Source organism: Macaca mulatta, chromosome 19 (genome assembly GCF_049350105.2).
Source record: "Macaca mulatta isolate MMU2019108-1 chromosome 19, T2T-MMU8v2.0, whole genome shotgun sequence".
Taxonomy (NCBI): Eukaryota; Metazoa; Chordata; class Mammalia; order Primates; family Cercopithecidae; genus Macaca; species Macaca mulatta.
Window position 1 is genome coordinate 53298576 of NC_133424.1, and position 26471 is coordinate 53325046.

General features: G+C 54.8%; 2 protein-coding genes across 13 annotated transcripts in view; both read right to left on the reverse strand.

The window, feature by feature from the left end:
- Positions 1 to 14498, reverse strand: part of DEDD2 (death effector domain containing 2) — a 60868-nt gene extending 46370 nt beyond the window's left edge. The window contains exon 1 of one of the 3 annotated variants that reach the window (XM_077983099.1): positions 14355 to 14498. The gene's annotated coding sequence lies outside the window, so the exon portion shown is untranslated. The remainder of the gene's footprint in view (positions 1 to 14354) is intronic. The other 2 variants (XM_077983098.1, XM_077983101.1) reach the window with 2 other exon arrangements.
- ERF (ETS2 repressor factor) lies at positions 4527 to 12119 on the reverse strand. 10 transcript variants are annotated; one of them, XM_077983026.1, is made up of 5 exons: positions 10836 to 10890; positions 7894 to 8111; positions 7284 to 7518; positions 6782 to 6897; positions 4527 to 6693 (listed from the first exon to the last, which is right to left on the reverse strand). In XM_077983026.1, the coding sequence occupies exons 3-5, from the start codon at positions 7313 to 7315 to the stop codon at positions 5420 to 5422; spliced, it is 1422 nt and encodes a 473-aa protein (XP_077839152.1). In that variant the 5' UTR covers positions 7316 to 7518; positions 7894 to 8111; positions 10836 to 10890; the 3' UTR covers positions 4527 to 5419. The 10 variants fall into 10 exon arrangements, with proteins under 10 accessions (XP_077839152.1, XP_077839153.1, XP_077839148.1 ...); XM_077983027.1 differs by lacking the exons at positions 7894 to 8111; positions 10836 to 10890 and adding an exon at positions 12093 to 12119; XM_077983022.1 differs by lacking the exons at positions 7894 to 8111; positions 10836 to 10890 and adding an exon at positions 11967 to 12117 and having other exon boundaries at positions 7302 to 7518.
- Positions 14499 to 26471: the final 11973 nt, after the last annotated feature.

Sequence of the window (26471 nt, forward strand, 5' to 3'; positions counted from 1 at the left end):
CATTGCAGGTGTAAAGCGATTCTTAAAGCACGCCGGGAAATGGAGTCCCAGGTGGTTTCTTAAGTCCCAAGTGGATACTGCAATTCCGGAGATGGGAGAGGAAATGGAGTAAATTTCGCGCTTCTCTTCCCAGGTACGCTAGGCCGCAGTCCCTGCCGGGAAGTGTAGTCAACACCAAGGCTTCAGTGCAGTTGCCACAGCGAGCCCTGGTGTGTTCTGGGAAATGGAGTTCAAGGCATCCTCCCCATTGACTGAGGGGGCGGGATCGCCCATGAGCTCCAAGCCTGCTGGGGAATAGTCCAGACCTGACCCTTTGTGAGGCCAGTTTGCGGAGGCTTGTCGGGAAGCGGAGTCCAATGGCCACCATCGGGGGCGTGGAGCGAAAGGTTAGAGACTGCAGTAGTTCCCTGGAGAGACTTAAAAGTGTTTCAGCCCCTCCTTCCTCGCCCCCAGGTTCTTCTTAAAGAAAGAGGCGAGGTCGATCAAGGACTGCTGGAAAATGGAGCCAAGCACCTTTAAGTTCCAGGTGACCATAGATCAAGAAAGAAAAAATGTCCCCTCTCTAACCGCAACTCTGCAAAGAATTCGGGAAACAAAGTTCCCGGCGGTTTCTCCGAACACTAACTAGTCTTCGGATACAGTCTAGCTTTTCCTAGCAATGTGGTTCGCACCAGGAAGCTGAATGGAGCATTAAAAAGACGGAAATAGAATTTCTGGGCCGGGCGCGGTGGCTCAGGCTGGGTGCCGGTGGCTCACGCCTGTGATCCCACCACTTTTGGAGGCCGAGGCGGGCGGATCACCTGGGGTCAGGAGTTCGAGACCAGCCTGGCCAACATGGCGAAACCCCGTCTCTACTAAAAGTACAAAAATTAGCTGGGCGTGGTGGCGGGCGCCTGTAATCCCAGCTACTCAGGAGGCTGAGGCAAGAGAATCGCTTGAACCCGGGAGGCGGAGGTTGCAGTGAGCCGAGATCGCGCCACTGCACTCCAGCCTGGGCGACAAGAGTGAGACTACGTCTCAAAAAAAAAAAAAAAAAAAATTATGTCTTGAACCCCCATTCAGTTTTCAGATTTTGCTTTATTTGAGACAGGGTCTCGCTCTGTCGCCCAGGCTGGAGGGCAGTGGCACTGCAGCCTCGAACTCCCAGGCTCAAGCAATCCCCCCACCTAAGCCTCCCATGTAGGTGGGACTACAGGCGTGCACCATCACGCCCTGCTAATTTGGTTTGGTTTGGTTTCTTTTGCGGGGTGGGGGTAGGGTGGAGGGCTTCGCCATGTTGCCCAGGCTGGTCTCCAACTCCAGGGCTCAAGCGATTCTACCTCAGCCTCCAACGTGCTGGTATATCAGGCTTGAGCCACGGCACCGGGCCTCCCACTCTGTGTTTTGCGTCCTCCGCTTCCTAAATTACAGGATCCCGGAAAGCCAAAAATAAGGAGGCCAGCTGCAAAGAGTAGCCTCAGGTTTTGTGTACTCAGTGAGTCGTCCTATTTATCGATTAATATCCGAAAGAGAGTAGCCCCCAAAGAGCGCTGGGAAACAGTTCCTGTGTGTGTGGTTGTCTCTTCCTCCCCCGGAAATGCTTAGAGGTAGAATGAAAGCTTTCTTAGCCCCTCCCGCCTCCTGGAATGGTGGGAAATGGAGTCTCTGGACTTCATGTTAATCCGAGCTTGTGTTTATACTAACTGTCCTGTCCTTTCTGAAATCAGAAGAAAGTCCTGTCCACTCAGTTTGTTACTGACTGCAATTCCCCGCGGACACGACCGCAGGTGATGATAGCGCCAAAGCCTGTGGAGACTACATTACCCAGAAGGCAAAGTGCGGACACACTTCCGTTCCCTTCACTTAGCAGGCAGCTGCACCACGCGCAGCTCGGCGCGGGCGTTTCTGGGAGTTGTAGTTTCCTAGCCAAACGGTGCCTGCTGCCGTCTGATGGCAGCTCTGAGTCAAAAAGTAAAAATTTGAGTCAGGCCCCTTGACCTAGGGATTCCAAAACCGGACCAAGACGGCTCAAAAGGGCGGCGACATGGGGCGGAATAGAGTGGGTTACTTAACCGCCAGAACCCGTGGGGCATGCGCTGGTGCGTGTGGGCAACCGCCACGAGGGGACTGGGGTCCGTGGGAGTTTGAGGGTGACGGTCTGAAATCTATCAGGATGTTTGTAGAGGGTGAGAATGTTCATAGAGGGATGTTAGAAGGGTTGTAAACGTCTGAGAGAGGCCTGGTGTCTAGAAGGGCTAAGAGGAGTCCGTGGAGCGGTGAAGGGGTCTTTGATGAGCTTAATGACCTGAGGATAATTTACTGGGGACCAGTGGAGAAGCCTGAGGGGACTTAGGGTGTCTGCTAGAAGTTCTATGGATGGCTGGGTGCGGTGGCTTACGCCTGTAATCCTAGCACTTTGTGAGGTCAAGGTGGCGGATCACTTGAGGTCAGTCAGAAGTTCCAGACCCGCCTGGCCAACATGGAGGAAACCCCATCTCTACTAAAAACACAAAAAAATTAGCTGGGTGTGGTGGCGCAGGTCTGTCATCCCAGCTACTTGGGAAGCTGAGGCACGAGAATCACTTGAACCCGTGTGGCTGAGGTTGCAGTGAGCTGAGATTGCACCACTGTACTCCACCCTGAGCAAGAGTGAGACTGTTTTGGGAAAGAAAAAAAAAAGGTCTATGGGAGACAGAAATTCCTGGTGACCAAGGGGATCTCTGAGCGACGTGAAGGGGTGAGGGATGGTTGAGAAGCATCAGGAAGGGAATTTGAGAGTCTGTGGAGGTACTGGGGCTACAGTACAAAGTGGGGAAGTCTCTGATGAGATTAATTAACATGTGAAGTGCCTTGAGAGCATCTGTAAAGGGCTTTCTACTTGGAAGCAAGGATCTCAGAGGATATGGATGGGACCAAGGGTGTCTTCTTGCAGGAACATTTCAACATTGCTTGAAATGTTCCTTTAATCACACCTAAATGTGATTAAAGGTTAGAGAGCCACTGGAGTTTAAGGCCAAATGCCACCTGTGACATCCTACACAGCCAGAATCTGGGGCAACTAGTCTGGTAGGGCTGTGGTCTGACCTGGACAGCACTTAGGGAGCTGAGCTGAGCACTGATGATTCCATATTAGATGTGGTTAGAAGTGCTTTGAAGGCACTGGGCTTAGAGGCTGAGGCCAGTAGTTAGGGTCCTCTCCTCCCGAGAGACAACATCCCCATCTCCATCACCCCACCACCAACTCAGCTGCAACTATGTTGCCAGGAGACATGTCTCATCCCAGCTTCCAGAAATAGCCCAGTGGCCCCCACCCCAGGGAATGACTTACATCACCCAGGAGAGGGAGCAGTTTCCCGCAGGCCGCCTCAGGAGCCTCGGTTTCCTGCCAGTATCCTAGCTCTGGATCCTCTCTTCCCTGCCAACCGACATCATCTGGGACCACCCACCCTGGCTGGCATGAAATGAGGTGCGAGTGGGTAGCAGTTGCCAGTCAACGTTCCTTCCCCCTCAGGGTTGCACAGAGTGGAGTTTCATGGTGAAGCCAGTCCAACAAGCCCTCAATTGCCACTCCATCTCTTAGCAGCTGTGTGGCCTTGGGGAAGCCCCTTCCCCTTTCTGGGCCTCAGGCACCTCACCTGCGAGAAAGAGACAGGACTTGTCTCTAAAGGCACTTCCAGCCTGGATTATTCCTCCTAATTCTTTCATCCCTGATTCGAGCTCTCCAATCTCAGCTTCTAGCTTTATGAGCTCATCTCAAATCCTCTGATCCTGAAAGCCTGATCTGGATCCAACTATCTTGGTGTTAGGAAGGAAAACTCAGTTGTTGAAAGAACGTGGGCTTTGAAGTCCTGGCTCAGCCACAGGGCCCTGGGCAAGTCACTTAGCAGCACTGGTTGCCCCTACCTTACTGGATAATGAAAGAGCTACAACATTGCAGCTCATAAGTATTGGACACACAGTAGATCAACAGCATTGATGACTAGTGAGCCAGTCCCCTGGCTGTGTGCTGGCTGGGGGTGTTCCCATGGCTGGACCAGAAGATCACCAAGTTACCTTGCAAGGTAACTTGCAGGCTGTTCTGTTCTCCAAAGGGCTCCCGGCTGAACTCAGAGCAACAAGAGAAGGGTGTGGGCAGGGTGTGAGGGGCAGTGCAAAAGGGAGCTCCTGGTCTTCGCTGGGGACCTGGGGTGTGGGAAGAATTCACAGCCACAAGTGGGAAGGCATCCAGGCAATCAGAAGAGCAAGGGCAGTGGGATTGTGGCGAAAAACAGTGGGAAGAGCTTTCAAGGACAAGGTCCCCATGGAACAGAGGGGCAGTCAGATGAAGCTGGTGCATGCCCGAGACCACTATCATCAAACTCTGGGACTTAAGTGCCTCTGAGGTCAAGACAGTTTCCCAGGCCTGGATTTGGCCCATTCTGATTAGGGTTAGGCTCTCTATACCGATCTGGCCACAGACCCACTGGCAGCCAGGCTGGGGCCCCTCCTTCAGAATCAAACAAAAGCAGGGGGCTGCACCCAGCACCTAGGACATTGATCACCGCATCCAAAGGTCCAAAGTTTTATTGTTTTGAATACATTCTCCAGCGGCCCCTCTACTACCCCCACCCTCAGTCCCCAATACAGAATAAGGCTTGACCACAGCCCCCCACCCCACTCCAGAGGCCCCAGCTGGGAGGCAGAGGAGGCTTCCAGTTTGGTTTCAGGGTACCCCCTTCCCATCCCCCCACCCGCCTGCCCATGGGCCAGTCCTAGGAGCAGCTGGGGGTGAAGGGGTTGGACCGGTGCTGGGGTGGGGAGTGGGAGAGGGATAGCAGGCACTTGTAGAGATCTGTGGCCCATGGGCGGCACCCCTCACCCTCCTCCGCCCCCCACCCCCCAACACATGGAATTTTTGGTTCATTATAAAATTGTCCCTCCCTCCCCTGCTGTGACCTTGTGGGGTATGAGAAACCTAGGCACTCATGGCCCCCTGGAGGGGCAGGGCAGGCAGGGCTGGGGCTGAGAAGGGCTGGGAGTGGGGCAGAGTGGGTGGGCCAGAGGGGTACAAGAGGCAGAGAACAGGGAGGGAGACAAGGCTTTACTTCCTAAGCGATTGTAATAAAAAAGTTCCTGGGTGTTAAGGCCAAAGCCTCAATTCAAATATAAATTCCCCAGAATGGAGGTGGCCCCCTTAACTTCCCCCTCCCTCCCCGCTACCACCACTTTGCCCAGAGCTTAGAAACCCACAGAGACAGGGAACAGCCCCTAGCCCTGGGCACCCACCCACCCCCACCATTTAAAAAAAAGAAATTAAAGTTTTATACAAAATGTGGGGAGGGGAAAGGGAGGAGGCAGGGAAGAGACAAGAGAGCTGCCCTCACCTCCAGGGCACAGGGGGCTTAAGGCAGCAAAAGAAGCATGGGGGGTGGGGGGCACACGGGTCCCCTGCCCACAGCCCTCAGGAGTCTCGGTGCTCCAGGGAGAGCTGGGCCGTGGCATGCTGGAGGTCAGAGCTCACCCGCCTTGGGGTGAGGGGCCCCCCGGCCTCCCCAGGCCCCTCCCCACGCACCTTCTTGTCCTCGCCCTCATCCTCAAAGCCCCCAGCGGGGCCCCCACCCCCTTCCAGGCGACAGTCTTCACTCCAGCGCCGCTTAAAGCGTAGCTTGAGGGGCATGCACTGGGATGCCCCGGGTGCCTCACCGGGCTCAGGCTTGGGGGGTGCAGGTGGGGCACGGGGTGTTTTGAACACCTCCCCGTCTTCCTCATCCTCATCACTGATGTCAGTCACCTCCACCTCCTCTGACTCGCCTTCCGAGATGGGCTCCACCTTGATCTGTGGTGGCGGGGGCGGTGGGGCTAGCGCCCCTGCCCCCTCGGCCAGCCCGCCTGCGCTGCCACCGCTCTGGTCAGCACCAGCTGGGCCCTTCTCCCCAGCTGCCCGCTGCCGGCGTCCAAGTGGGGGTGGCTGGAGCTTAAATTTGAATGGGGAGGAAGAAGAAGAAGAGGATGACGACGCCGAGGAGGGGACCGGTGGGGTCTCGGGTGCCATGGGCGGCAGCGGGCACTTGTCAGGGCGCTGGGGCTGGGGCACCACCAGCCCGGGGTAGTGCAGGAAGGCGCGGGGGCTGAGGTGGTAGTTGTAGACGCTTTGGGTGTGGGCCTGCAGGTACCGTTTCATGTCCTCGGGGCTGAAGGAGAAGTGGGAGCCTCCCCCTGAGCCGCTGGGCCCCCCGCCACCACTGGGGTACATCGGGCTCAACGTGGGCGAGGGAGTGTAGGCCAGGTGGGTGGGCGTCATGGGCAGAGCCGGGGAGAGCTGAGGGGGCAGCAGGGATCCAGGCCCAGCCAGAGGTGACACAGGGAAGGGGCTGAGGGGTTCAGGGCCACCCCGAGGCCGGGGATAGACACGGAAGACACCAGGGTCATGGGGCAGGCGGGCCAGCGGGGGCCCTCGGAAGGCACCCAGATCTGGAGGGCCAGGTGGTCGGGCCCGGGGATCCTCTCCCAGCGGTTCCTCCAGCTCTGATGTGCCATCACTACAGTCACTGACTGAACCTCGGCCCAGGCGGCGGGCCACCACAGCAGAAAAGAGGGAGGATGAGGATGAAGAGCAGGCCGGTGGTGAGCGGGGGTCCTCGGTGGGGGACAGCACCTCGGAGGGCGTCGAGGGAGGGAAGCGGAAGTGGCTACCGCCCGACGGCACTGGCGGGGCACTCTGGGGCACCGCACCCCCTGGCGGAAGGGAGACAGTGTCAAGGCCCCTGGCCTAGCCTGAAGGGGCACACAGACCCCCTCCACACCAACCATCCCCGGTACTCACCAGCCAACCCCACATCAATGAAAGGGTAATTGACCAGCACCAGTTTGTTGAAATTGAACTTGTAGGTGAACCGTTTCCCCTTAGTCTTGTGCAGAATGCGCTTGTTATAGTAATAGCTGTGGGTACAGAAATGCCATTGGGAGGGTCAGGTATGTGGGATCCAGGTCTAGACTCCACACCTTAACACGCACTTAGGTGTGGTCCCAAAGGCCAACTGAGGAACGTGGGCCACAGAAGACAAATCAAGTGCCCAGAGAGTGGGTACCAGCTCTCTCCTCACATGTAAGGCAAGACTAGAGGATCCACTGGTGACCGTATTCTCTCCTCAAGATACTTCTGCGTTACCAAGGGGCTCAGGGAAGGGCTGGGAGTGGCCCAAGGTCACACAGCTAGGATTTGGCAAAGCCAGGGGTCAGACCCAATGCTTGTTCCCACAGGCAAGGGGCTGTGCATCGGGTGGGGACAGTCCACATGTGCTCAGGGGTCCCCAGCCCGTCCTCACCGCAGGGCCCGGCTCAGCTTGTCGTAATTCATCTGGGGCTTGCACTTGCGGACGCCCCACAGCCGGGCCACCTCATCAGGGTCTTTGATGACGAATTCCCCGTAGTCCCCCTGCCAGGCGATGACGCCCTGGTACTCCTCCTTTCGTAGCAGCTCCAAGATAAAGTGCCACAGCTGGATCTGCCTCGAGCCAGGGGACGACTCTGGCTTGTAGGCCCAATCCGGGAAGGCAAACCCTGGGGATAGGAGGCAGGGAGTGGCCTGGGGTCAGGATGCCAAGTCCAGGGCTCTGGGTCCCATCCCAGGGTCCACCTCTGCCCTGCCTTCAACATAGGGAAATCTGTCTCACCTCAGTCAAGACCTGATTTAAGAGAAGACAGTGTGTGTGTGTCTGTCTGCATGTGAGGGGCTAGACAGGAGCTGGGGGGAGGGGAAGCTGGAGCCTGCTCCAGCGACACCGGGAGAAACAGGAAACCGTCGGCGGTGGGTCCCGGGGCCAGTGCCAGGGGGCCAGGCACCAAGCCAGGCTGGCGGGCAGGGCTGCCAGTGGGGGAGGGGCAGGAAGGGGCACACGTGGCCAGCCGGGTTGGGGTACACCCCCCCCAGCTTACCCCCACTCCCATTCACAGCCAGTTACACCACCCCAGCTACTCAGATCTCCTCCTCAGGAACATGCCCTGTCTCCTCCGAAGACCCAACAGAGCCCCTACTCCCACCCCAGGACCTGAGAGGAAGATTTTTTTTTTTTTTTCTTAAAAGGACCAGGAGGGGTGGGGTGACTGGTTGCCGATGAGGTCAGCGCTTGCACACACAGAGGCTTCTGTCTTCCCTGGAGAGTGAAACCCAGACTGTCTGAGAGGCGCCCCCAAGCCCTGGACCCTCTGAGCTACACTGCCCTCCCCAGACCCAGGCATCCAGGCCCCACCTGGCTGGAGGGCCCAGCCCAGGCCTGGAGCTTGAGCAGGCACCCTGGAGCTGTCACCCTCTTCCCACTTCTGCCTTCTCATCCTCAGCTCCTTCCCTGCCCACCTGCCTGCCCGCCCCCAGCATTAACCTTGGGTAGAGGTTGGTGGTGGGCTGGCTGGTCTCTGGAGGGGGTGGGCAGCCTGGGGTGGGGGGTGGGGGGGCTGCGGTTGTTGTCATTTCCCAAACCCCCGGGTAATCAGGGGCCATCAATAATTCAGCACCAGGCAGCCGGTAATGGAGGGGTGGGAGGAGGGAAAGGGGAGGAAGGGAAGGACGGGGGAGGCAGGGCAGGGGCCCTGGTGCCACTAGAGAGAGAAGGCCAAGGTGGCTGGCTAGAGATGGGCGGCTCCCAAATCCAGTCAGGCTGCAGGGGTCAATCCGCCTCCCTTGGCCCCAGCTCAAGCAGGTACCAACAAGACCTCCGGGCAACACATCCACCCTCAAAGACTCCACCCAAGTCTGGAATCCAACAAGGGATTCTTCCCCTTGGGAACCCAGGGAATCAGTAGTTCCTGCTCCCACAGGGACCACCCCCTCCAAATCCAGAGCTCACTGTCCCTCACAGGGACCCAGGCCCCCAACTCCCGCCCAGACTGGGCTGCAGTACCACATAATCCCCGAAGTCCCTGCCCCATTCGGATATATCCCAGCCTTCCACCAGCCCCTCAGGGTGCCAGGGATATGACCTCCGGCTGTTCACACACCAGTACCAACAGCCCCAGTTCCATTTAAAAGTGACAGCCTTTGACAACCCCTTCCAGGGACCCCAGAGCCCCATCGCTCTCTTGGGAACCTAGGTGTTCACCCCATTATCCTCACCCTTCTAGAGAGTCCAGATCACAAGGTCTCCTGCAAGGCCCAGGATCCTTTGGAACCCAGGTGACCAAGCCACCAGCTTCATGGACCCTCACATCCCCTCCAAAAAGCTCCCGGTCCTTCTCAGGGCAGGAAGCTCCATGCTACTTCCACCTCAGCCCCAATTTGGCTCTAGACCCAGAAGGGGGGCTGAAGCCCCTGAGACATCAATCTGGGGGTGGGGGATGTACTGACTTCCACCCTCCCCCCAAAATTAAAGCCACCCTTCCCAGCCCACCCGCCCCAGCCTCCGTGTCCCGGTAACCAGGCAACGTGTGTGCAGCGACAGTCCTGGGAGCGGGGGAGCAGGAGGCTAAAAATAAACTTTGCAGAAGAGAGGGAGTGAAAGAGACTACACGCAACACAAAGGGAACTCGGAAAGGAGGTGGGGGGGCTCTGGAAAGGCCTCAAGCCGCATTCTGGGAGCTGTCCCAGGCCCCCTTGTTAAACCCCTTCCCTGAGCAACCCCTCCTCCAGGGCCTGGACCCTGGCTCCCACTTCTGGCAGGGACCCATCCCCACTCCCAGGCCCACCCCAACGACGGCTTTCCTCATCGGACACAGCATACATGAGGGCCTGTTCCCGGCTGTGGTGGGGAGAATGAAGAGGGGGTGAAGTCAGGGTGTCTCAATGGGGCTCTGTTCCCCAGGCCTTGGAGCCAGGAGCCAGGCACGGGCAAGGGGAGCATGTGTGAGTGTGCTGTGTATGCGTCCACGTGCTTAAAACAGGGAAACACCAGACCTGCATGGAGGAAGCTTGGGGGTGCGGAACCTCGGGAACATGGGGGCCAGTGAGGCAGGGAGAGCTGGCACATGGAGAGAGGGGTTCAGGAAACTGCGAGACAGGGTGCAGAAGTGGCAGCAGACAGACAGTAAGGGCTGGGATGGCGAGGTCCCAGAAGCACACCTGGGTCCTACAGAGGTAGGGTAGGGATTCTCCCCGACAAACTATGCAAGCCTGGGGGGACGAAACTCCCGGGCACCCCCCAACCTCACGTGACGGCCCAAACTTTTTTTAAGGGGGTCGGAAGGGAGGAGTGGTGGTAGAGGAAGAACACGCCGGCCTCCTGGGGGGCCCCACCACCTCCCCCACTCCAGGCGGCCCTCTATGGCGCCAGAGCCGGGAAGAAAACAGGAAGTGGGAAACAGCCACGGCAGAGGAGAGAGGGGCCGGGATGGAGGATTGGATGGAGGGGTGCGGAGCTGCAGGCTAGGAGGCAGACGGGAAAGATGCACCGATCGGAGGCCATTCCAGGCCTCCCGCCCCTCCCCTCCCCCAGCTGGAGAACCCACACACTGTTCGGCCCCCAGACAGGGTTGGGGAAGCGACCTGCAGGTCCTATCAGGCCAAGGCCGGTAGCAGGCAAGGAAGATGAGGCGAGGTTGTCTGGGCGCCTCGGCCGCCTTCTCGGGCGAGGGGAGGCTCCTGCTGCCCCCAGGGCCCAGCGGCCCGGGAGCTACTGGAAGCCGGGGCAGTGTGTGGGACGCACGTGACTGACCCTACCGCACTCCGCACCCCGGCCCCACCCCCAGGGCCCCTCCTCGGTCCGGGTCCCAATCCCCAGGCGCCGGAGCCCAGCTCGGAGCCCTTTAAGATTAAGCCGCCCCCACCCGCCGAGCAGGGGGATGGGGATGGGAATGGGGTGGGAATGGGGTGGGGATGGGATGGGGTGGGGTGGGGATGGGGTAGGGTGGGGATGGGGTGGGGTGGGTGGGCCGGTCGGGGCACACACCCGCACACAGGAGCCCGAGCCGCCGCCGCCGCCGCCGCCGCCGGGGGAAGGAAACAAGTTTGAACAGCGGCGCCCGGCCCCCTTCCCCCTCCCCCGTCCCCGCCCCGGGCCGGATTCCGACGGGGTAGACGGGCAGGGGGCGGCTGGGACCCCTCCCCCTGCGCGCTTGGGCGCAAAGTCCAGCCCGCGCGAGCCCGGGGGCGGCGGGGGAGGGGAGGGGGAAAAGTCCGAGTGGGAGGGGGGTTAATCCCGCTGCCCCCCGCCCGCCGGCCGAGGGGGAGGGGAACCTTGGCCCCTTAAGGAGGAGCAAGTTGGCGGGGAAGAGAAGGGCGGAGGGAAGAGACGGCCCGCTGAAAGAGAAGAGGTGGATCCGGGAGGGGGGGCGAGGGGGGAGTCTCTGCGTCTCCCCCCACCTTCCCCACCCTGCTCAACCCCGGGCCCCCGGTGGCGCGGGAGGAGGGTACCCAGGTCTCCCCGGAGCCACCTTAAAGCCGCGCGTTCTAAGGTCGGAAACAAAAAGTTCCTTTTTCGAACGTTCGGGCTGCGCTTTGGAACTTTGCGACTCGGCGAGGGCGGGGGAGCGAGGAGCCGACAGAGGCGGGCGGGGGAGGGGCGGCGCAGCCCGGACCCCGAGTCCCGGGCTCCCCACTCACGCCCTCCTCCTAGAGGCCATCCCGTATCCCCCGCTAACCTGGTGCAGGGCACGCGCCGCCGTGAAGGTCACCAACCGGACCGCGCAGCGCAGAACCAGGGATAGCGGGCCCGGTGGACGAACCCCCCCGCCCCGCACACGTCCCGGCCCCCAGAGTGCAACGTGACAAGAGCGGAGGGGAAGGACCCCGCCACCCCCGTGATCCCGGGAGTGGGGAGAGCCCGGCCTGCGGGGTCCCGGTACGGATACAGAACCAAGACCCGCAGCACCCACACTACTCCGCCCGGAGCTAGGAATCGGGGGTCCCAGGCAGCAACCCCGCTCGCGCCACGAGAAGCAACAGGTCTCGAGTGCTTGAGGGGTCCCCCAGAACTGGGGATCACTTGGGCTCCCCCGGACCCCTTCAGCCCCCCCAAAGTTTCTCCGTTCGGTTTCCCGGGGCAACAAGTCTCCCCCACACGTGCTGCCCCCGCCCCCACCTGTGTCCGCCGGGGTCTTCATGCTGGGGGGCCCGGGGCGAAGCGCCCCGACTCCGGGCCGCGGCTCCCGGCGCCCGCGCTGCCCCGTCCCGTCCCGCGCCCGTCGGGCCGCCCTTGCCGCCTCACCCGGCCTCGCCTCTCAGAGCCTCTCCCCTCCCCGCCGCCGCCTCCCGGGTTAATATCGCACTCCGGGGCCGGGACGCCCACGCCCCCCGGCCGGCGACGTCACCGCCGCGTCGCCATGGAGACACTGCGCCCGCCCCCTCCCCGCGCACTCACACACACGCTCGCCGGCGCGCAGCCACTGAGGACCGGCCGGCTCCGGGCTTAAAGGGGCCGCGCGGCGGGGGAGGGAGGAAGGAGGGGGCGGGGGTGGAATGGGGTCCCGCGGGTCATGACCGTAGTCCGAAGCTCCGAGTCTGCAGATAACTTAAGTCCTCCGCACTCGCTACCTGCTGCCCCTCCTCCTCTTCTGCCCGCTGCGGGCTCCAGAGTTTCTTTTGGGAGCCTGTATGGGAAAACGGGGGGCCCTTCCGAGGAAGCGGGGGGTCAGAAACTTTTGTGGGGAGGGGGCAGAATCTTCTCTGCAGAGGGACGGGGTCAGGACCTTAGAGGATGATCAAGACGACGGCATTACCAGCTTGGTTTTACCCAGCCCCCCCAACCCTGAGCCTGAATGGGGGCAGCTGTCCAGGGGTGGGGTGGAATGGGTGGGATGCATTTCCCAGCATCGGAAATGGGGAGGCGACTGTGCCCTCCGCTCCTGTGGGGATGGGGTCTTGGCCTTCCTGATAGCCCTAGTCCAGCTGGGGAGGAAGTGACCAGAGAGAATGCATTTGGAAGCCCCCGCCACCACCGTCCCCAGGCTGCAGCTGTCCCGGGGACAGGGCTGGCGCCGGAGGTCCCCCCACCTCCACTACTAGGACCGGGGGTTCCGGAGGCGAGGCCAGGATACGAGGGGGCGACCAAAGTCTGAACAAATGTGCTCCCAAGGGGCACTGAGGGTCGCCAGGAGAGAGGAAGACAGGGCTTAAGATCGAAAGCCAGAGCGTAGGGAAGTGTTAAGTCTCCGTTCTCTGCCTCAGCCGGGAGGGAAGGATGAAGCCTGAGGCTCTGGGAAACAGGAAATCACAGTGCAGATCTGATGGAGCCCAGGAGCCGGCAGCAGGGTAGAGGCCAAATAGAAGCAATATTCACAGGCATAGCCTGGAAACAGGGTCTCAAAAAAGATTCTGAGGTTCCAAAGAAGGGCGTATGGATGGCGGGCGGGAGTTGGGGGGGCTGGGTGGGGGACAAATCCAGAAGATGGGCGGGGAGACACATAAAAGTCACACACAGGGAAGGCCTGCGGAGCTCAGGCTCCCGGTACCTAGGGCTTCAATCCCAGCCTCCTTGCTTGCGGGGTACCTAGTCCGCCTTAGACAGGTTCCTCACTGGTGCCTCAAAAAAAAAATCTCAGGCCTCCTCCTTGGGGAGACCAAGGGCTCCAGGGAAGCTTTCCCCCACAACCCCCGGGGAATTATGTAACCTTGCCTACGGACAGTACAGCTCCCCCACGGATATTGTAACCCTCTGGGAGCGGTGTGGTCCAGCAATAATAATCATCATCATTGTTCGAATAACAGCTCCCAAATTCCGAGTGTTCATGATGTGCCAGGCACTGGGCCAGGCATTGTCAGGGGCATCTTCTCATTTAATCCTCACAAAATCCCAACGAGGGGAATTACTGTTGTTATCCCCATTTACAGATAAAGTGATGCTCTCTGAGGGAAAATCAGTCCACTAAATCTTACAGCCAGGAAGTATTGGAACTGAGATTCGAACCCAGATCTAACCAATTCTAAATCACCACACTTACCATTTACCATTATGCTTTATTACCTCTTTTACTACCCCCTTCAAAAAAAAAAAAGGCAGATTTTCAAAGATATTACATCAGGGCCCGGTAATCCTAGCACTTTGGGAGCCAAGGTGGGAGTTGGCTGACTTCAGGTCAGGAGTTCCAGACCAGCCTGGCCAACATGGTGAAACCCCATCTCTGCTAAAAATACAGAAATTTCCCAAGCATGATCGCGCGGCTATAATCCCGGCTACTCAGGAGGCTGACGAAGGAGAATCACTTGAACCCAAGAGGCGGAGGCTGTAGTAAACCGAGATCGCTCCACTGCACTCCCCCTGGGGCAACAGCAAAACTCCGTCTAAAAATGAATAGGCTGGGCGCGGTGGCTCACGCCTGTAATCCCAGAACTTGGGGAGGCCGAGGCGGTCGGATCACAAGGTCAGGAGATGGAGACCATCATGGCTAACACGGTGAAACCTAAAACCGTCTCTACTAAAAATATAGAAAATTAGCCGGGCGCGGTGGCAGGCGCCTGTAGTCCCTTCTACTTGGGAGGCTGAGGCAGGAGAATGGCGTGAAACCGGGAGGCGGAGCCTGCAGTGAGCCGAGATCGCGCCACTGCACTCCAGCCTGGGCGACAGAGCGAGACTCCGTCTGAAAAAAAATAAAAATAAAATAAAATAAACAAATAAATAAAAAGGTCAGGCGCGGTGGCTCACGCCTGTAATCTCAGCACTTTGGGAGGCTGACGCGGGTGGATCACCTGAGGTCAGTAGTTCGAGACCAGCCTGACCAACCTGGAGAAACCCCATCTCTACTAAAAATACAAAAAATTAGCCGGTCGTGGTGGCGCATGTCTGTAATCCCAGCTACTCGGGAGGCTGAGGTAGAATCGCTTGAACCCGGGAGGCAGGGGTTGCAGTGAGCAGAGATTGCGCCATTGCACTGGAGCCTGGACAATGAGAGCAAAATTCAGTTTCAAAAAAAAAAAAAAAAAGATAACACATCAGTAACAAACCCAGTGACCCCTACCCTCCCACCACCAAGACAGAGATCTGATTTACACCCAACCTTTGCTACTTCTTGTCTCTGACAGGGCAAATGAACTCAGTTAGTTCACCTCTTTTTTTTTTTTTTTTTTGAGATGGGGGTCTCACTGTATTGCCCAGGCTGGATTGCAGTGGCACAATCATGGCTCACTAAAGCCTCAACTTCCCTACCTCAAGCAATTCCCCCACTTCAGCTACCTGAGTAGCTGGGACTACAGATACATGCTACCATGCCCGGTTACTTTTTTTTTTTTCTTTTTGAGATGGAGTTTTGCTCTTGTCACCCAGGCTGTAAATGCAATGGCACGATCTCGGCTCGGCTCACTGCAACCTCTGCCTCCCCAGTTCAAGCTATTCTCCTATCTCAGCCTCCTGAGTAGCTGGAATTACAGGCACCCACCACCATGCCCAGCTAATTTTTTTTTTTTTTTTTTTTTTTTTTTTGAGACAGTTTTGCTCTTGTTGACCAGGCTGGAGTGCAATGGCACCATCTCGGCTCACTGCAACCTCCATCTTCCGGGTTCAAGCGATTCTCCTGCCTCAGGATTATCCTACTCTCCTGCCTCCTGAGTAGCTGGGATTACAGGCTTGCACCACCACGCCCGGCTAATTTTTTTTTTTTTTTTTTTTTTTTTGAGACGGAGTCTCTCTCTGTCGCCCAGGCTGGAGTTCAGTGGCCAGATCTCAGCTCACTGCAAGCTCCGCCTCCCGGATTTACACCATTCTCCTGTCTCAGCCTCCCGAGTAGCTGGGACTACAGGCGCCCGCCACCTCGCCCGTCTAGTTTTTTGTGTTTTTTAGTAGAGACGGGGTTTCACCGTGTTAGCCAGGATGGTCTCGATCTCCTGACCTCGTGATCCACCCGTCTCGGCCTCCCAAAGTGCTGGGATTACAGGCTTGAGCCACCGCGCCCAGCCTAATTTTGTATTTTTAGTAGAGACGGGGTTTCTCCATGTTGGTCAGGCTGGTCTTGAACTCCTGACCTCAGCTGATCCACCCGCATCGGCCTCCCAAAGTGCTGGGATTACAGGCGTGAGCCACCGCGCCTGGCCTTTTTATTTATTTATTTTTTCTTTTTTTGTTTTTGAGCACTTTGGGAGGCCGAAGCGGGCAGATCACGAAGTCAGGAGATCGAGACCATCCTGGCTAACACAGTGAAACCCCGTCTCTACTAAAAATACAAAAAAATTAGCTGGGCGTGGTGGGGGGCGCCTATAGTCCCAGCTACTCAGGAGGATGAGGCAGGAGAATCATTTGAACCCCGGAGGCGGAGGTTGCAGTGAGACAAGATCATGCCATTGCACCCCAGCCTGAGTGACAGGGCAACACTCCGTCTTAAAAATATATATATAGAAAGAAAAATCAGAGATGTGACGTATGCAATAAATACTGTTAATAATTATTAGCAGAGTGAACTCTATGCCCCATGGATAACAAAAGCACTCTACCCTACAGACTCCAACTGTAACAACAGTTAGAGTAAACAACAATAAACAAGCTGGTTGCAGTTCGTGTCTGACACATGTAATCCCAGCACTTTGGGAGGCTGAAGCAGGAGAATTTCATGAGGCCAGGAATTCGAGACCAGCCTGGGCAACATGGTGAGACTGTCTCTACAAAAAAAATTATTTATTTATTTATTTATTTATTTATTTATTTATTTATTTAAGATGGAGTCTCCCTCTGTTGCCCAGGATGCAGTGCAGTTGCAGGATCTCAGCTCACTGCAACCTCTCCCTCCTGGGTTCAAGCAATTCTCCTGCCTCACCCTCTCCAGTAGCCTGGATTACAGGCATGTGCCACCACACCCGGCTGATTTTGTATTTTTAGTAGAGACGGGATTTCTCCATGTTGGCCAGGCTGGTCTCGAACTCCTGACCTCAGGTGATCTGCCCACCTCAGCCTCCCAAAGAGCTGGGATTACAGGCATGAGCCACCAAGCCTGGCTGAGAGGATGGTTCTTATTGACATATCTGTGTCCGTGATGTCCAAAGGGCAGCCCAGGCTTGTGTTTTCTTTTTCTTTTTTCTAATTTATATTTTAAGTTCTGGGATACATGTGCAGGACGTGCAGGTTTGTTACATAGGTAAACGTGTACCATGGTAGTTTACTGCACCTATCAACCCATCACCTAGGTATTAAGGGACCTTTTCTCTTAAAAATAAAATTAAAAAAAAAAAATAAAGCATACAGCACTGAGTGTGAAACTGTGTATTAATGTCATAATCCCACTCTGACCCAGATGGATGGCTCAAACTCACTGTTTCTATGAAACACAATCACGGATGATCGGCATGCCTCATGGGAGAATCTGAATGATCCGCAGAGAGTGAAAGTCCCTCGTGAAAATGTCGCCTGGGCCTCATAAGTTTGGTGGTTTGTGCAAACGTGTCCCTGGATATTGTAGCCTTTCAGTGGTCTATGTGACTCCAATTGCTTTATCAACACTGATACCCACTCCCAGAGATGGTACAGATGGTGAAACATTGGCCAGGTGCGGTGGCTCACGTCTGTAATCCCAGCACTTTGGGAGGTTGAGGTGGGCTGGTGGATCACCTGAAGTCAGGAGTTCAAGACCAGCCTGGCCAACATGGTGAAACCCATCTCTACTAAAAGTACAAAAATTAGCTGGACATGGTATCGGGTGCCTATAATCTCAGCTACTCAGGAGGCTGAGGCAGGAGAATCACCTGAACCCAGGAGGCAGATGTTGCAGTAAGCCAAGATTGTGTTACAGGCGCACACCACCACACCCGGCTAATTTTTTTTATTTTTTTTATTTTTAGTAGAGACAGTGTTTCATCATGTTGGCCAGGCTGGTCTCAAACTCCTGACCTCAGATAACCACCCTCTTTGACCTCCTGAAGTGCTGGGATTACAGGTGTGAGCCACCACACCCAGCACTCTCTTTTTTTTTTTTTTTTTTTTTTTTGAGACAGAGTCTGGCTCTGTTGCCCAGGCTGGATGGAGTGCAGTGGCGCCATCTCAGATCACTGCAAGCTCTGCCTCCTGGGTTCACGCCATTCTCCTGCCTCAGCCTGCTAAGTAGCTGGGACTACAGGTGCCTGCCACCACGCCCAGTTAATTTTTTGTATTTTTAATAGAGATGGGGTTTCACCGTGTTAACCAGGATGGTCTCAATCTCCTGACCTCATGATCTGCCTGTCTCGGCCTTACAAAGTATTGGGATTACTGGCCTGAGCCACCGCGCCCAGCTTTTTTTCTTGAGGTGGAATTTTGCTCTTGTCACCCAGGCTGGAGTGCAGTGGCACGATCTCCGCTCACTGCCACCTCCGCCTCTTGGGTTCAAGCAATTCTCCCACCTCAGTCTCCCAAGTAGCTAGGATTATAGGCACTCGCTACTACACCTGGCTGAAAAACCTGTTTCTTTTTTTTCCCCCTGAGACAAAGTCTTGCTCTGTCGCCCAGAGCTGGAGTACAATGGCGCCATCTTGGCTCACTGCAATCACCACCTCCCGGGTTCAAGCGATTCTTCTGCCTCAGCCTCCCGAGTACCTGGGATTACAGGTACCCGCCACCACGCCTGGCTAATTATTGTGTTTTTAGTAGAGACGGGGTTTCACCATGTTGGCCAGGCTGGTCTTGAACTCCTGACTTCGTGATCCGCCTACCTCGGCCTCCCAAAGTGCTGGGATTATAGGCATGAGCCATCGCCATGAGCCATTGCACCCAGCCAAAACCCTGTTTCTTAAGAAAAAAAACTATTGTGATGCCAGGGATTGAGTCCAATCTCTCCCCCTCTGCAAAACCCTGTTGCAGTGTTCTCTATCAAAACAAACAAAAATTTTAAAAATGAATAGTATGACTCATCTCATGTTATAGACAACCATAAACAGTGTGACCACCTCTAAACAGAATGTCACCCCCTTAGAGTACCATCTTTCGCATCTCCCTGACCGGAGATGCTGAAGTCACCAGGGATCAGATCTCTCTTTTCTCCTCTGTCTAGACTCGTTCCCTTGATAACCTCCACCAGTCCCATGGTGGATATGCCATCCCTATGGTGATTACACCCACATTCATTTATTTATTTACTTGTTTATCTCTCTCTTCTCTCCTTCTCTGTGTGTGTGTGTGTGTGTGTGTGTGTGTGTGTCTCTAATCTCTCTCTCTCTTTCTTTTTTCTTTTTCTTTCTTGACAGGGTCTTACTCTGTTGTCCAGCTGGAGTGCAGTGACACGATCACAGCTCACAGCGGACTTGACATCCTCGGTCTCAGGTGATCCTCCCACCTCAGCTTCCTGAGCAGCTGAGACTACAGCTGTGCACCACCACACCTGGCTAATTTTTGTATCTTTTTGGAGAGATGGGGATCTTACTATGTTGGCCAGACTGGTCTTGAACTCCTAAGATCAAGTGATGCTCCCACCTCAGCCTCCCAATAGTGTTGGGATTACAGCTGTGAACCACTACACCCAGCCTCCGCCCACATTTGTATCTCAGTCTTGTCTCTCCCCTGAACTCCAATCTGGCACATCCAACGACCTCATCAGTGTGTCTATTTGAATTTCTCAAGCTTTCCAAATCAAAAATGGTCTTCCTGAACTCCCCCCAGCTGCCCCCACAGGCTTCCCCATCTCAGGAAATTGCAATTCCATTTTGCTGGCTGCTCAGGCTGAATACCCTGGAGTCATCCTTGCCCCCTTTCTCTCATCTGATATCCAATCTGAAGGGAATTTCCACCAGCTCTACCTTTGACTATTCCAGAATCAGCTATTTTTTTTTTTTTTTCCTTTTTTTGAGATAGGGTTTGGCTCTGTTGCCCAGGCTGGAGTGCAGTGACGCCATCTCGGCTCACTGCAAACTCCGCCTGTCAGGCTCAAGCCTCCTCCTACCTCAGCCTCCCATGTAACTGGGACCAAGTCACATGCTACCACTCCTGGCTAATTTTTTTTTTTTTTTTTTTTCTGAGACGGAGTCTTGCTCTGTTGCCCAGGCTGGAGTGCAATGGCGGGATCTCAGCTCACTGCAACCTCTGCCTCCCGGGTCCAAGGGATTCTCCTGCCTCAGCCTCTCGTGTAGCTGGGACTACAGGCACCCGCCACCATGCCCAACTAATTTTTGTATTTTTAGTAGAGATGGGGTTCCACCATTTTGGCCAGGCTGGTCTCAAACACCTGACCTTGTGATCTGCCTGCCTCAGGCTCCCAAAGTGCTGGGATTACAGGCGTGAGCCACTGTGCCCGGCCACTCCCAGCTAATTTTTTTTTTTTTTTTTTTTTTTTGAGACAGAGTCTCGCTGTGTCACCCAGGCTGGAGTGCAGTGGCACGATCTCGGCTCACTGCAAGCTCCGCCTCCCGGGTTCACGCCATTCTCCTGCCTCAGCCTCCGAGTAGCTGGGACTACAGGCGCCCGCCACCACGCCCAGCTAGTTTTTTGTATTTTCAGTAGAGATGGGGTTTCACCGTGTTAGTCAGGATGGTCTCCATCTCCTGACCTCGTGATCCGTCCGCCTCGGCCTCCCAAAGTGCTGGGATTACAGGCGTGAGCCACTGCACCTGGCCCAGAGTTACACTCTTGTCGCCCCCAGCTGGAGTGCAATGGCACGATCGCAACTCACTACAACCTCCGCCTCTCCGGTTCAAGCGATTCTCCTGCCCCAGCCTCCCTAGTAACTGGGATTACAGGCGCCTGCCACCATGCCTGGCTAACTTTTGTGTTTTTAGTAGAGACGGGGTTTCACCACGTTGGGCAGGTTAGTCTCGAACTCCTGACCGCCGGTAATTCACACACCTGGGCCTCCCAAAGTGCTGGGATTACGGGAGTGAGCCACAGCTCCCGACCTTTTTTAAAATATATTTCTAGTGGAAATGGGGTTTCACCATGTTGGCAAGGCTGGTTTTGAACTCCTAACCTCAAGTGATCTGCCTATGAGGGCCTCCCAAAGTGCTGAGATTACAGGTGTGAGAGCTACAGCACCCCACGTGGTATGTCAGTTTCATCAGGTCATGGATGAGGTAATTATTTCCCATACACAGGTAGAAACTCCATGTTCTGTTGAAGCCCTCTGGGCCATGGCTCACACCTGTTTATTCCCACCACTTTGGGAGGCCAAGGCGGGAGAATGGCTGAAACTCAGGAATTCAAGATCAGCCTGGGCAATGTAGTGAGACCTGGTCCCTAAAAGAAAAAACAAAAACAGGCTGAGCCCGGTGGCTCACGCCTGTAATCCCAGCACTTTGGGAGGCCAAGGTGGGCGGATGACGAGGTCAGAAGATCGGGACCATCCTGGCTAACATGATGAAACCCCATCTCTACTAAAAATACAAAAAAAAAAAAAAAAAAATTAGCCGGGTGTGGTGGCGGGTGCCTGTAGTCCCAGATATTCAGGAGGCTGAAGCAGGAGAATGGCATGAACCCGGGAGGCCGAGGTTGCAGTGAGCCGAGATGGCACCACTGCATTGCAGCCTGGGCAACAGAGCAAGACCCCGTCTCAAAACAAAACAAAACAAAACAAAACAAAAAAACCAAAACCAAACAAACAAATATTAAAAAGAAAAAAAGAAACCCTCTGGACCTTTGTAACCTTCATAAAATTCCATGAACCGCCCCCACCAACAGTCTTAGTTCTTCTATAAAAAGTTACCTGGCTGGGCATTGTGGCTCAGGCCTGTAATCTCGGCACTTTGGGAGGCCGAGGTGGGCGGATCACAAGGTCAGGAGTTCGAGACCAGCCTGCCCAAATTGGTGAAACCCCATCTCTACTAAAAAAAAAAAAAAGGCACGTGTGGTGGCTCACATCTGTAATCCCAGCACTTTGGGAGGCCAAAGGGGGCGGATCACGAGGTCAGGAGATCGAGACCATCCTGGCTAACACAGTGAAACCTCGTCTCTACTAAAAATACGAAAAAATTAGCCAGGCATGGTGACGGGCGCCTGTAGTCCCAGCTACTTGGGAGGCTGAGGCAGGAGAATGGCGTGAATCTGGGAGGTGGAGCTTGCAGTGAGCCGAGATCGTGCCACTGCACTCCAGCCTGTGTGACAGAGCAAGACTAAGTCTCAAAAAAAAAAAAAATTAATAAAAATAAATAAATACAAAAATTAGCTGGGTGTGGTGATGCATGTCTGTATTCCCACCTACTCAGGAGGATGAGGCAGGAGAATCGCTTGAACCTGGGAGGTGGAGGTTGCAGTAAGCCGAGAAGCCCCGTCTCAGAGAAGAAAAAAAAAAAAAAAAAAGTTACCAATAGCAGCCAGCCATAGTGGCTCACACCTGTAATCCCAGCACTTTGGGTGGCTGAGGCAGGTGGATCGCTTGAGTTCAGGAGTTTGAGACCAGCCAGGGCAACATAGGGAGACCATCTCTACTAAAAATGATAATTAGCCAGGCATGGTGTTGCATGCCTGTAGTCCCAGCTCCTCGGGAGGCTGAGGTGAGAGGCTCACTTAGGCCCAGGAGGCAGAGGCTGCAGTCAGCTTAGATCACGCCACTGTACTCCAACCTGGGCAACAGACTAAGACTCTGTCTCAAAAGAAAAAACAAAAAATGGCCGGGTGCGGTGGCTCATGCCTATAATGCCTGCACTTTAGGAGGCCGAGGCGAGCAGACCAACTGAGGTTGGGAGTTTGAGACCAGCCTGACCTACATGGAGAAACTCTGTCTCTACTAAAAATATAAAATTAGCTAGGGGTGGTGGCGCATGCCTGTAATCCCAGCCACTCAGGAGGCTGAGGCAGGAGAATTGCTTACCTGGCAGGTAGAGGTTGTGGTAAGCAGAGATCGTGCCATTGCACTCCAGCCTGGGCATCAAGAGCGACAATCCATCTCAAAAGAGCCAAAACAAAAAAAATTTATCCAGTATCCCTTCTATACACACAGAGATTAAAACACTATGACTTGGCTGGTCGCGGAGGCTCATGCCTGTAATCCCACCACTTTGGGAGGCCAAGGCAGGCGGATCACGAGGTCAGGAGATCGAGACCATCCTGGCTAACATGGTGAAACCCCGTCTCTATTAAAAATACAAAAAAGTAGCCGGGTATGGTGGTGGGCACCTGTAGTCCCAGCTACTCAGAAGGCTGAGGCAGGAGAATGGTGTGAACCCAGGAGGCGGAGTTTGCAGTGAGCCGAGATCGCGCCACTGCACTCCAGCCTGGGTGACAGCAAGACTCTGTCTCAAAAAAAAAAAAAAAAAAGTCCTGTGGTTTACTGCTTAAGATTATTTTATTATCCCTTTTTACAAGGGTGGAAATCAAGACACAGAGAGGTTAAGTAACTTTCCCAACATCACACAGCTGGGAAAAAGCCCAACTGGGATTTTACCCTAAGCAGTCTGGCTAAGCCTGTGCTATCCTGCCTTCTGTAGCATCACCCCTTACCCAGCATGACAGTGTAATTTCAATTAACTGTGTAACTAAGTTAACTATGGTTTATGTAATTCTCCCAGGGGCAGGGTGCAGCTCCCTGTGCACACTTTTCCTCAATAACCAGGGAAACAGGTCTTGGACAGTGTGAATTCCCATTTCCAGGTTTCCTTCATGTATTTATTATGCATGGTATAACTCTTTTTTTCTTTTTTTTTTTTTTTTCTCTTTTTTGAGTCTGAGTCTCACTTTGTTGCCCAGGCTGGAGCAGTGGTGCAATCTCACTTCACTGTAATCTCTAGCTCCTGGGTTCAAGACATTCTCCTGCCTCAGCCTCCTGAGTAGCAGGGATTACAGATGCGTGCCACCATGCCTGGCTAATTTTTGAATTTTTTTTTTTTTTTTTTTTTTTTTTTGAGACGGAGTCTCGCTCTGCCGCCTAAGTTGGAGTGCAGTGGTGCAATCTCAGCTCACTGCAATCTCTGCCTCCTGGGTTCAATTGATTCTCCTGCCTTAGCCTCCCAAGTAGCTGGGACTACAGGCGCATGCCACCACACCCGGCTAATTTTTTGTATTTTTAGTAGAGATGGGGTTTCATCGTGTTAGCCAGGATGGTCTCGATCTCCTGAGCTCACAATCTGCCTGCCTTGGCCTTCTAAAGTGCTGGGTGGGAGTACAGGCATGCACCACCGCACCTGGCCTGCATTTTTAGTTTTTGGAGACAGAGTCTTGTTCTGTTGCTCAGGCTGGAATGCAATGGCACAATCTCAGCTCACTGCCACCTCTGTCTCCTGGGCTCAACCGTTTCTCTTGCCTCTGCCTCCTGAGTAGTTGGGATTACAGGCACCCATCACCATGCCTGGCTAATTTTTGTGGTATTTTTAGTAGAGACGGGGTTTTACCATGTTGGCCAGGCTGGTCTCAAACTCCTGATCTCAGGTGATCCACCCACCTTGGCCTTCCAAAGTGCTGGGAGTACAGGCGTGAGCCATCACACCCAGCCGAATTTTTGTATTTTTAGTAGAGATGGGGTTTCACCATGTTGGCCAGGCTGGTCTTGAACTCCTGACCTCACGTGATCTGCCTTCTCAGCATCCCAACATGGTATAACTCTTGTAAGCAGTGGGGATCCCTACACGGACATTATAAATTTACCACAGCCAGAGAAAAGCCGTTCAACTGACAGTCGAGACCTCCTTTCACTGCAGCAGGTTCCCTAGGCCAAGTTCCCTCATGCAGAATTCCCTCATGCAGAGTACACACCTCTCTGCTAAAAGTCTAATTCTCCCTCACACCTGATGCAAACTGACTGTGGAACACGAAACCCTACCTTAATCAATAAAAATCTCCCCCAAACATAATGTAAGCTCCCATGGGCAATGTGAACTCCTGCCCCTTATGAGCTTCCCCGCAGACAGTGTAATCTCTTCATATCCATGACAAAGTTAACACAGACAGGGCACATCTCCATGCATGGAGAACTTTCTGTGGCTGCTGTGAACCCCCTTTGTGATACCATAAACCACTCCCCATGGGGCTCCCTACAAAGACAGTGCGCACTCTCTTGAGTGTAAATTTCCCCCAGATTCAGCATCTACCCAATGTGCACAATATAAACTGCTTTGTCAAACCTCCCTCAACTCCGGGTCCACCCAATATGGAAGGATGAATTGTCCTTTAGGATTACATTAAACGCTAGACGCAGTGGCTTATTCCTATAATCCCAGCACTTCAGGAGGCCAAGATGGAAGGATGGCTTGAGGCTAGAAATTGGAGACCAGCCTAGACAACATAGTGAGACTCCATCTCTACAAAAAAAAAAAAAAAATTAGCAGGGCATGGTGGTACATGCCTGTGGTCCCAGCTACTCAGGAGGCTGAGGCAGGAGGATTGCTTGAACCCAGGCATTCAAGGTTGCAGTGAGCTATGATGCTGCCACTGCACTCCAGCCTGGGCGACAGAGTGAGACCCTGTCTGAAAAAAAATAAAAATAAAATAAAAATAAATAGAATTAGGCCGGGCACAGTGGCTCATGCCTGTAAACCCGGCACTTTGGGAGGCTGAGGTGGGCGAGTCATGAGGTCAGGAGTTCAAGACCAGCTTGACCAAAATGGTGAAACCCGTTCTCTACTAAAAATACAAAAATTAGCGGGGCGTGGTGGCGCGCGCCTGTAATCCCGGCTACTCAGGAGGCTAAGGCATGAGAATCGCTTGAACCCAGGAGGCAGAAGTTGCAGTGAGCCGAGATCGCGCCACTGCACTCCAGCCTGGGCGACAGAGCGAGACTCCGTCTTGGGGAAAAAAAAAAAAAATAATAATAATAATATAACAGTGTAGGGTATAAGATTCCTTCCGAGTGTGAACTCCTTGTGGACAGTGAATTTCCCTCAATCTCCAGACAAATAATTTGTGAACAGTGGGACTTTCTCATAGATGTGAATATCCTTCATAGTCCATGAACCACATTGGACGACTGATATTTCTTCTATGCTATGAACTAGCTCTATGCCCTAGCACATTCTTTCACACGTAGTTTGAGTGTTTCGTGGACAGTATGACTTGCCATAGACTGGATGCAGTTTCCTCACAAATGGTGTGACTTCCAGTGTGGAATTTAAACCTGTCACAGGCAAAAGAAACCCTCCCTGCGGCCAGCGTAACCCATATGGCTTCCCATTAGCCTCGGACCAGGGCAAATACAAGGTGGAAGGCATAAATGCATTGCAGACAGGTTCACACCTGGTTGTAAACTCGTATCTGGGCAGCAGGCATCTACTACAAACAGGGCATCTCCCTGTCCTCCTCCACTCCAGTGTGATACCCCCCTACCCCTAGGATCTTTAAAAATCTCCCTCCTCCAGGGGCGTACACCCACAAGGTGTAGCTCTCCACGTAATGCAGTGCGAAGCCCCAAGAAGCGCTGCATTTCCTCATCTCGGCCCCCTGTCCCAATGCCTAGTGGGCTGTCAAACTTCGCTGTCCTAAATGTCAAACTCTTGGAGGAGGTGACCTGTCCCCCGGGCCCCAGGCCGCGCGCGTTGCCTATACTGCAGCGCGCGACACCCCACAAGCGCGCGTTCTCTCCCCTCCCGGTGGCAACAGTGCTTTCCGCGGGGCCGCGCCAGACTTTTCGAGACTGTCGATTGGTCGTAGTCCCGGCCACCCAGCAGCCAATCAAGAAGGGGAAAGGTGACATCACTGGTTCGCCTCCCCTCCCCCAACCCAAACTTCCCTACTCTGTCTACCGGCAGCAACAACCACATGGGGGAGGGGTAAGAGAGTAGAGCCGGT

Coding starts and splice junctions, on each gene's coding strand:
- ERF (XM_015124066.3), bottom strand. CDS start 11,988: ATGAAGACCCCGGCGGACACAG. Junction 7,519..11,966: donor GAAGACCCCGGCGGACACAG/GTGGGGGCGGGG, acceptor TCCTATCCCCAG/GGTTTGCCTTCCCGGATTGG. Junction 6,898..7,283: donor AAGCTGAGCCGGGCCCTGCG/GTGAGGACGGGC, acceptor CTGTACCCACAG/CTATTACTATAACAAGCGCA.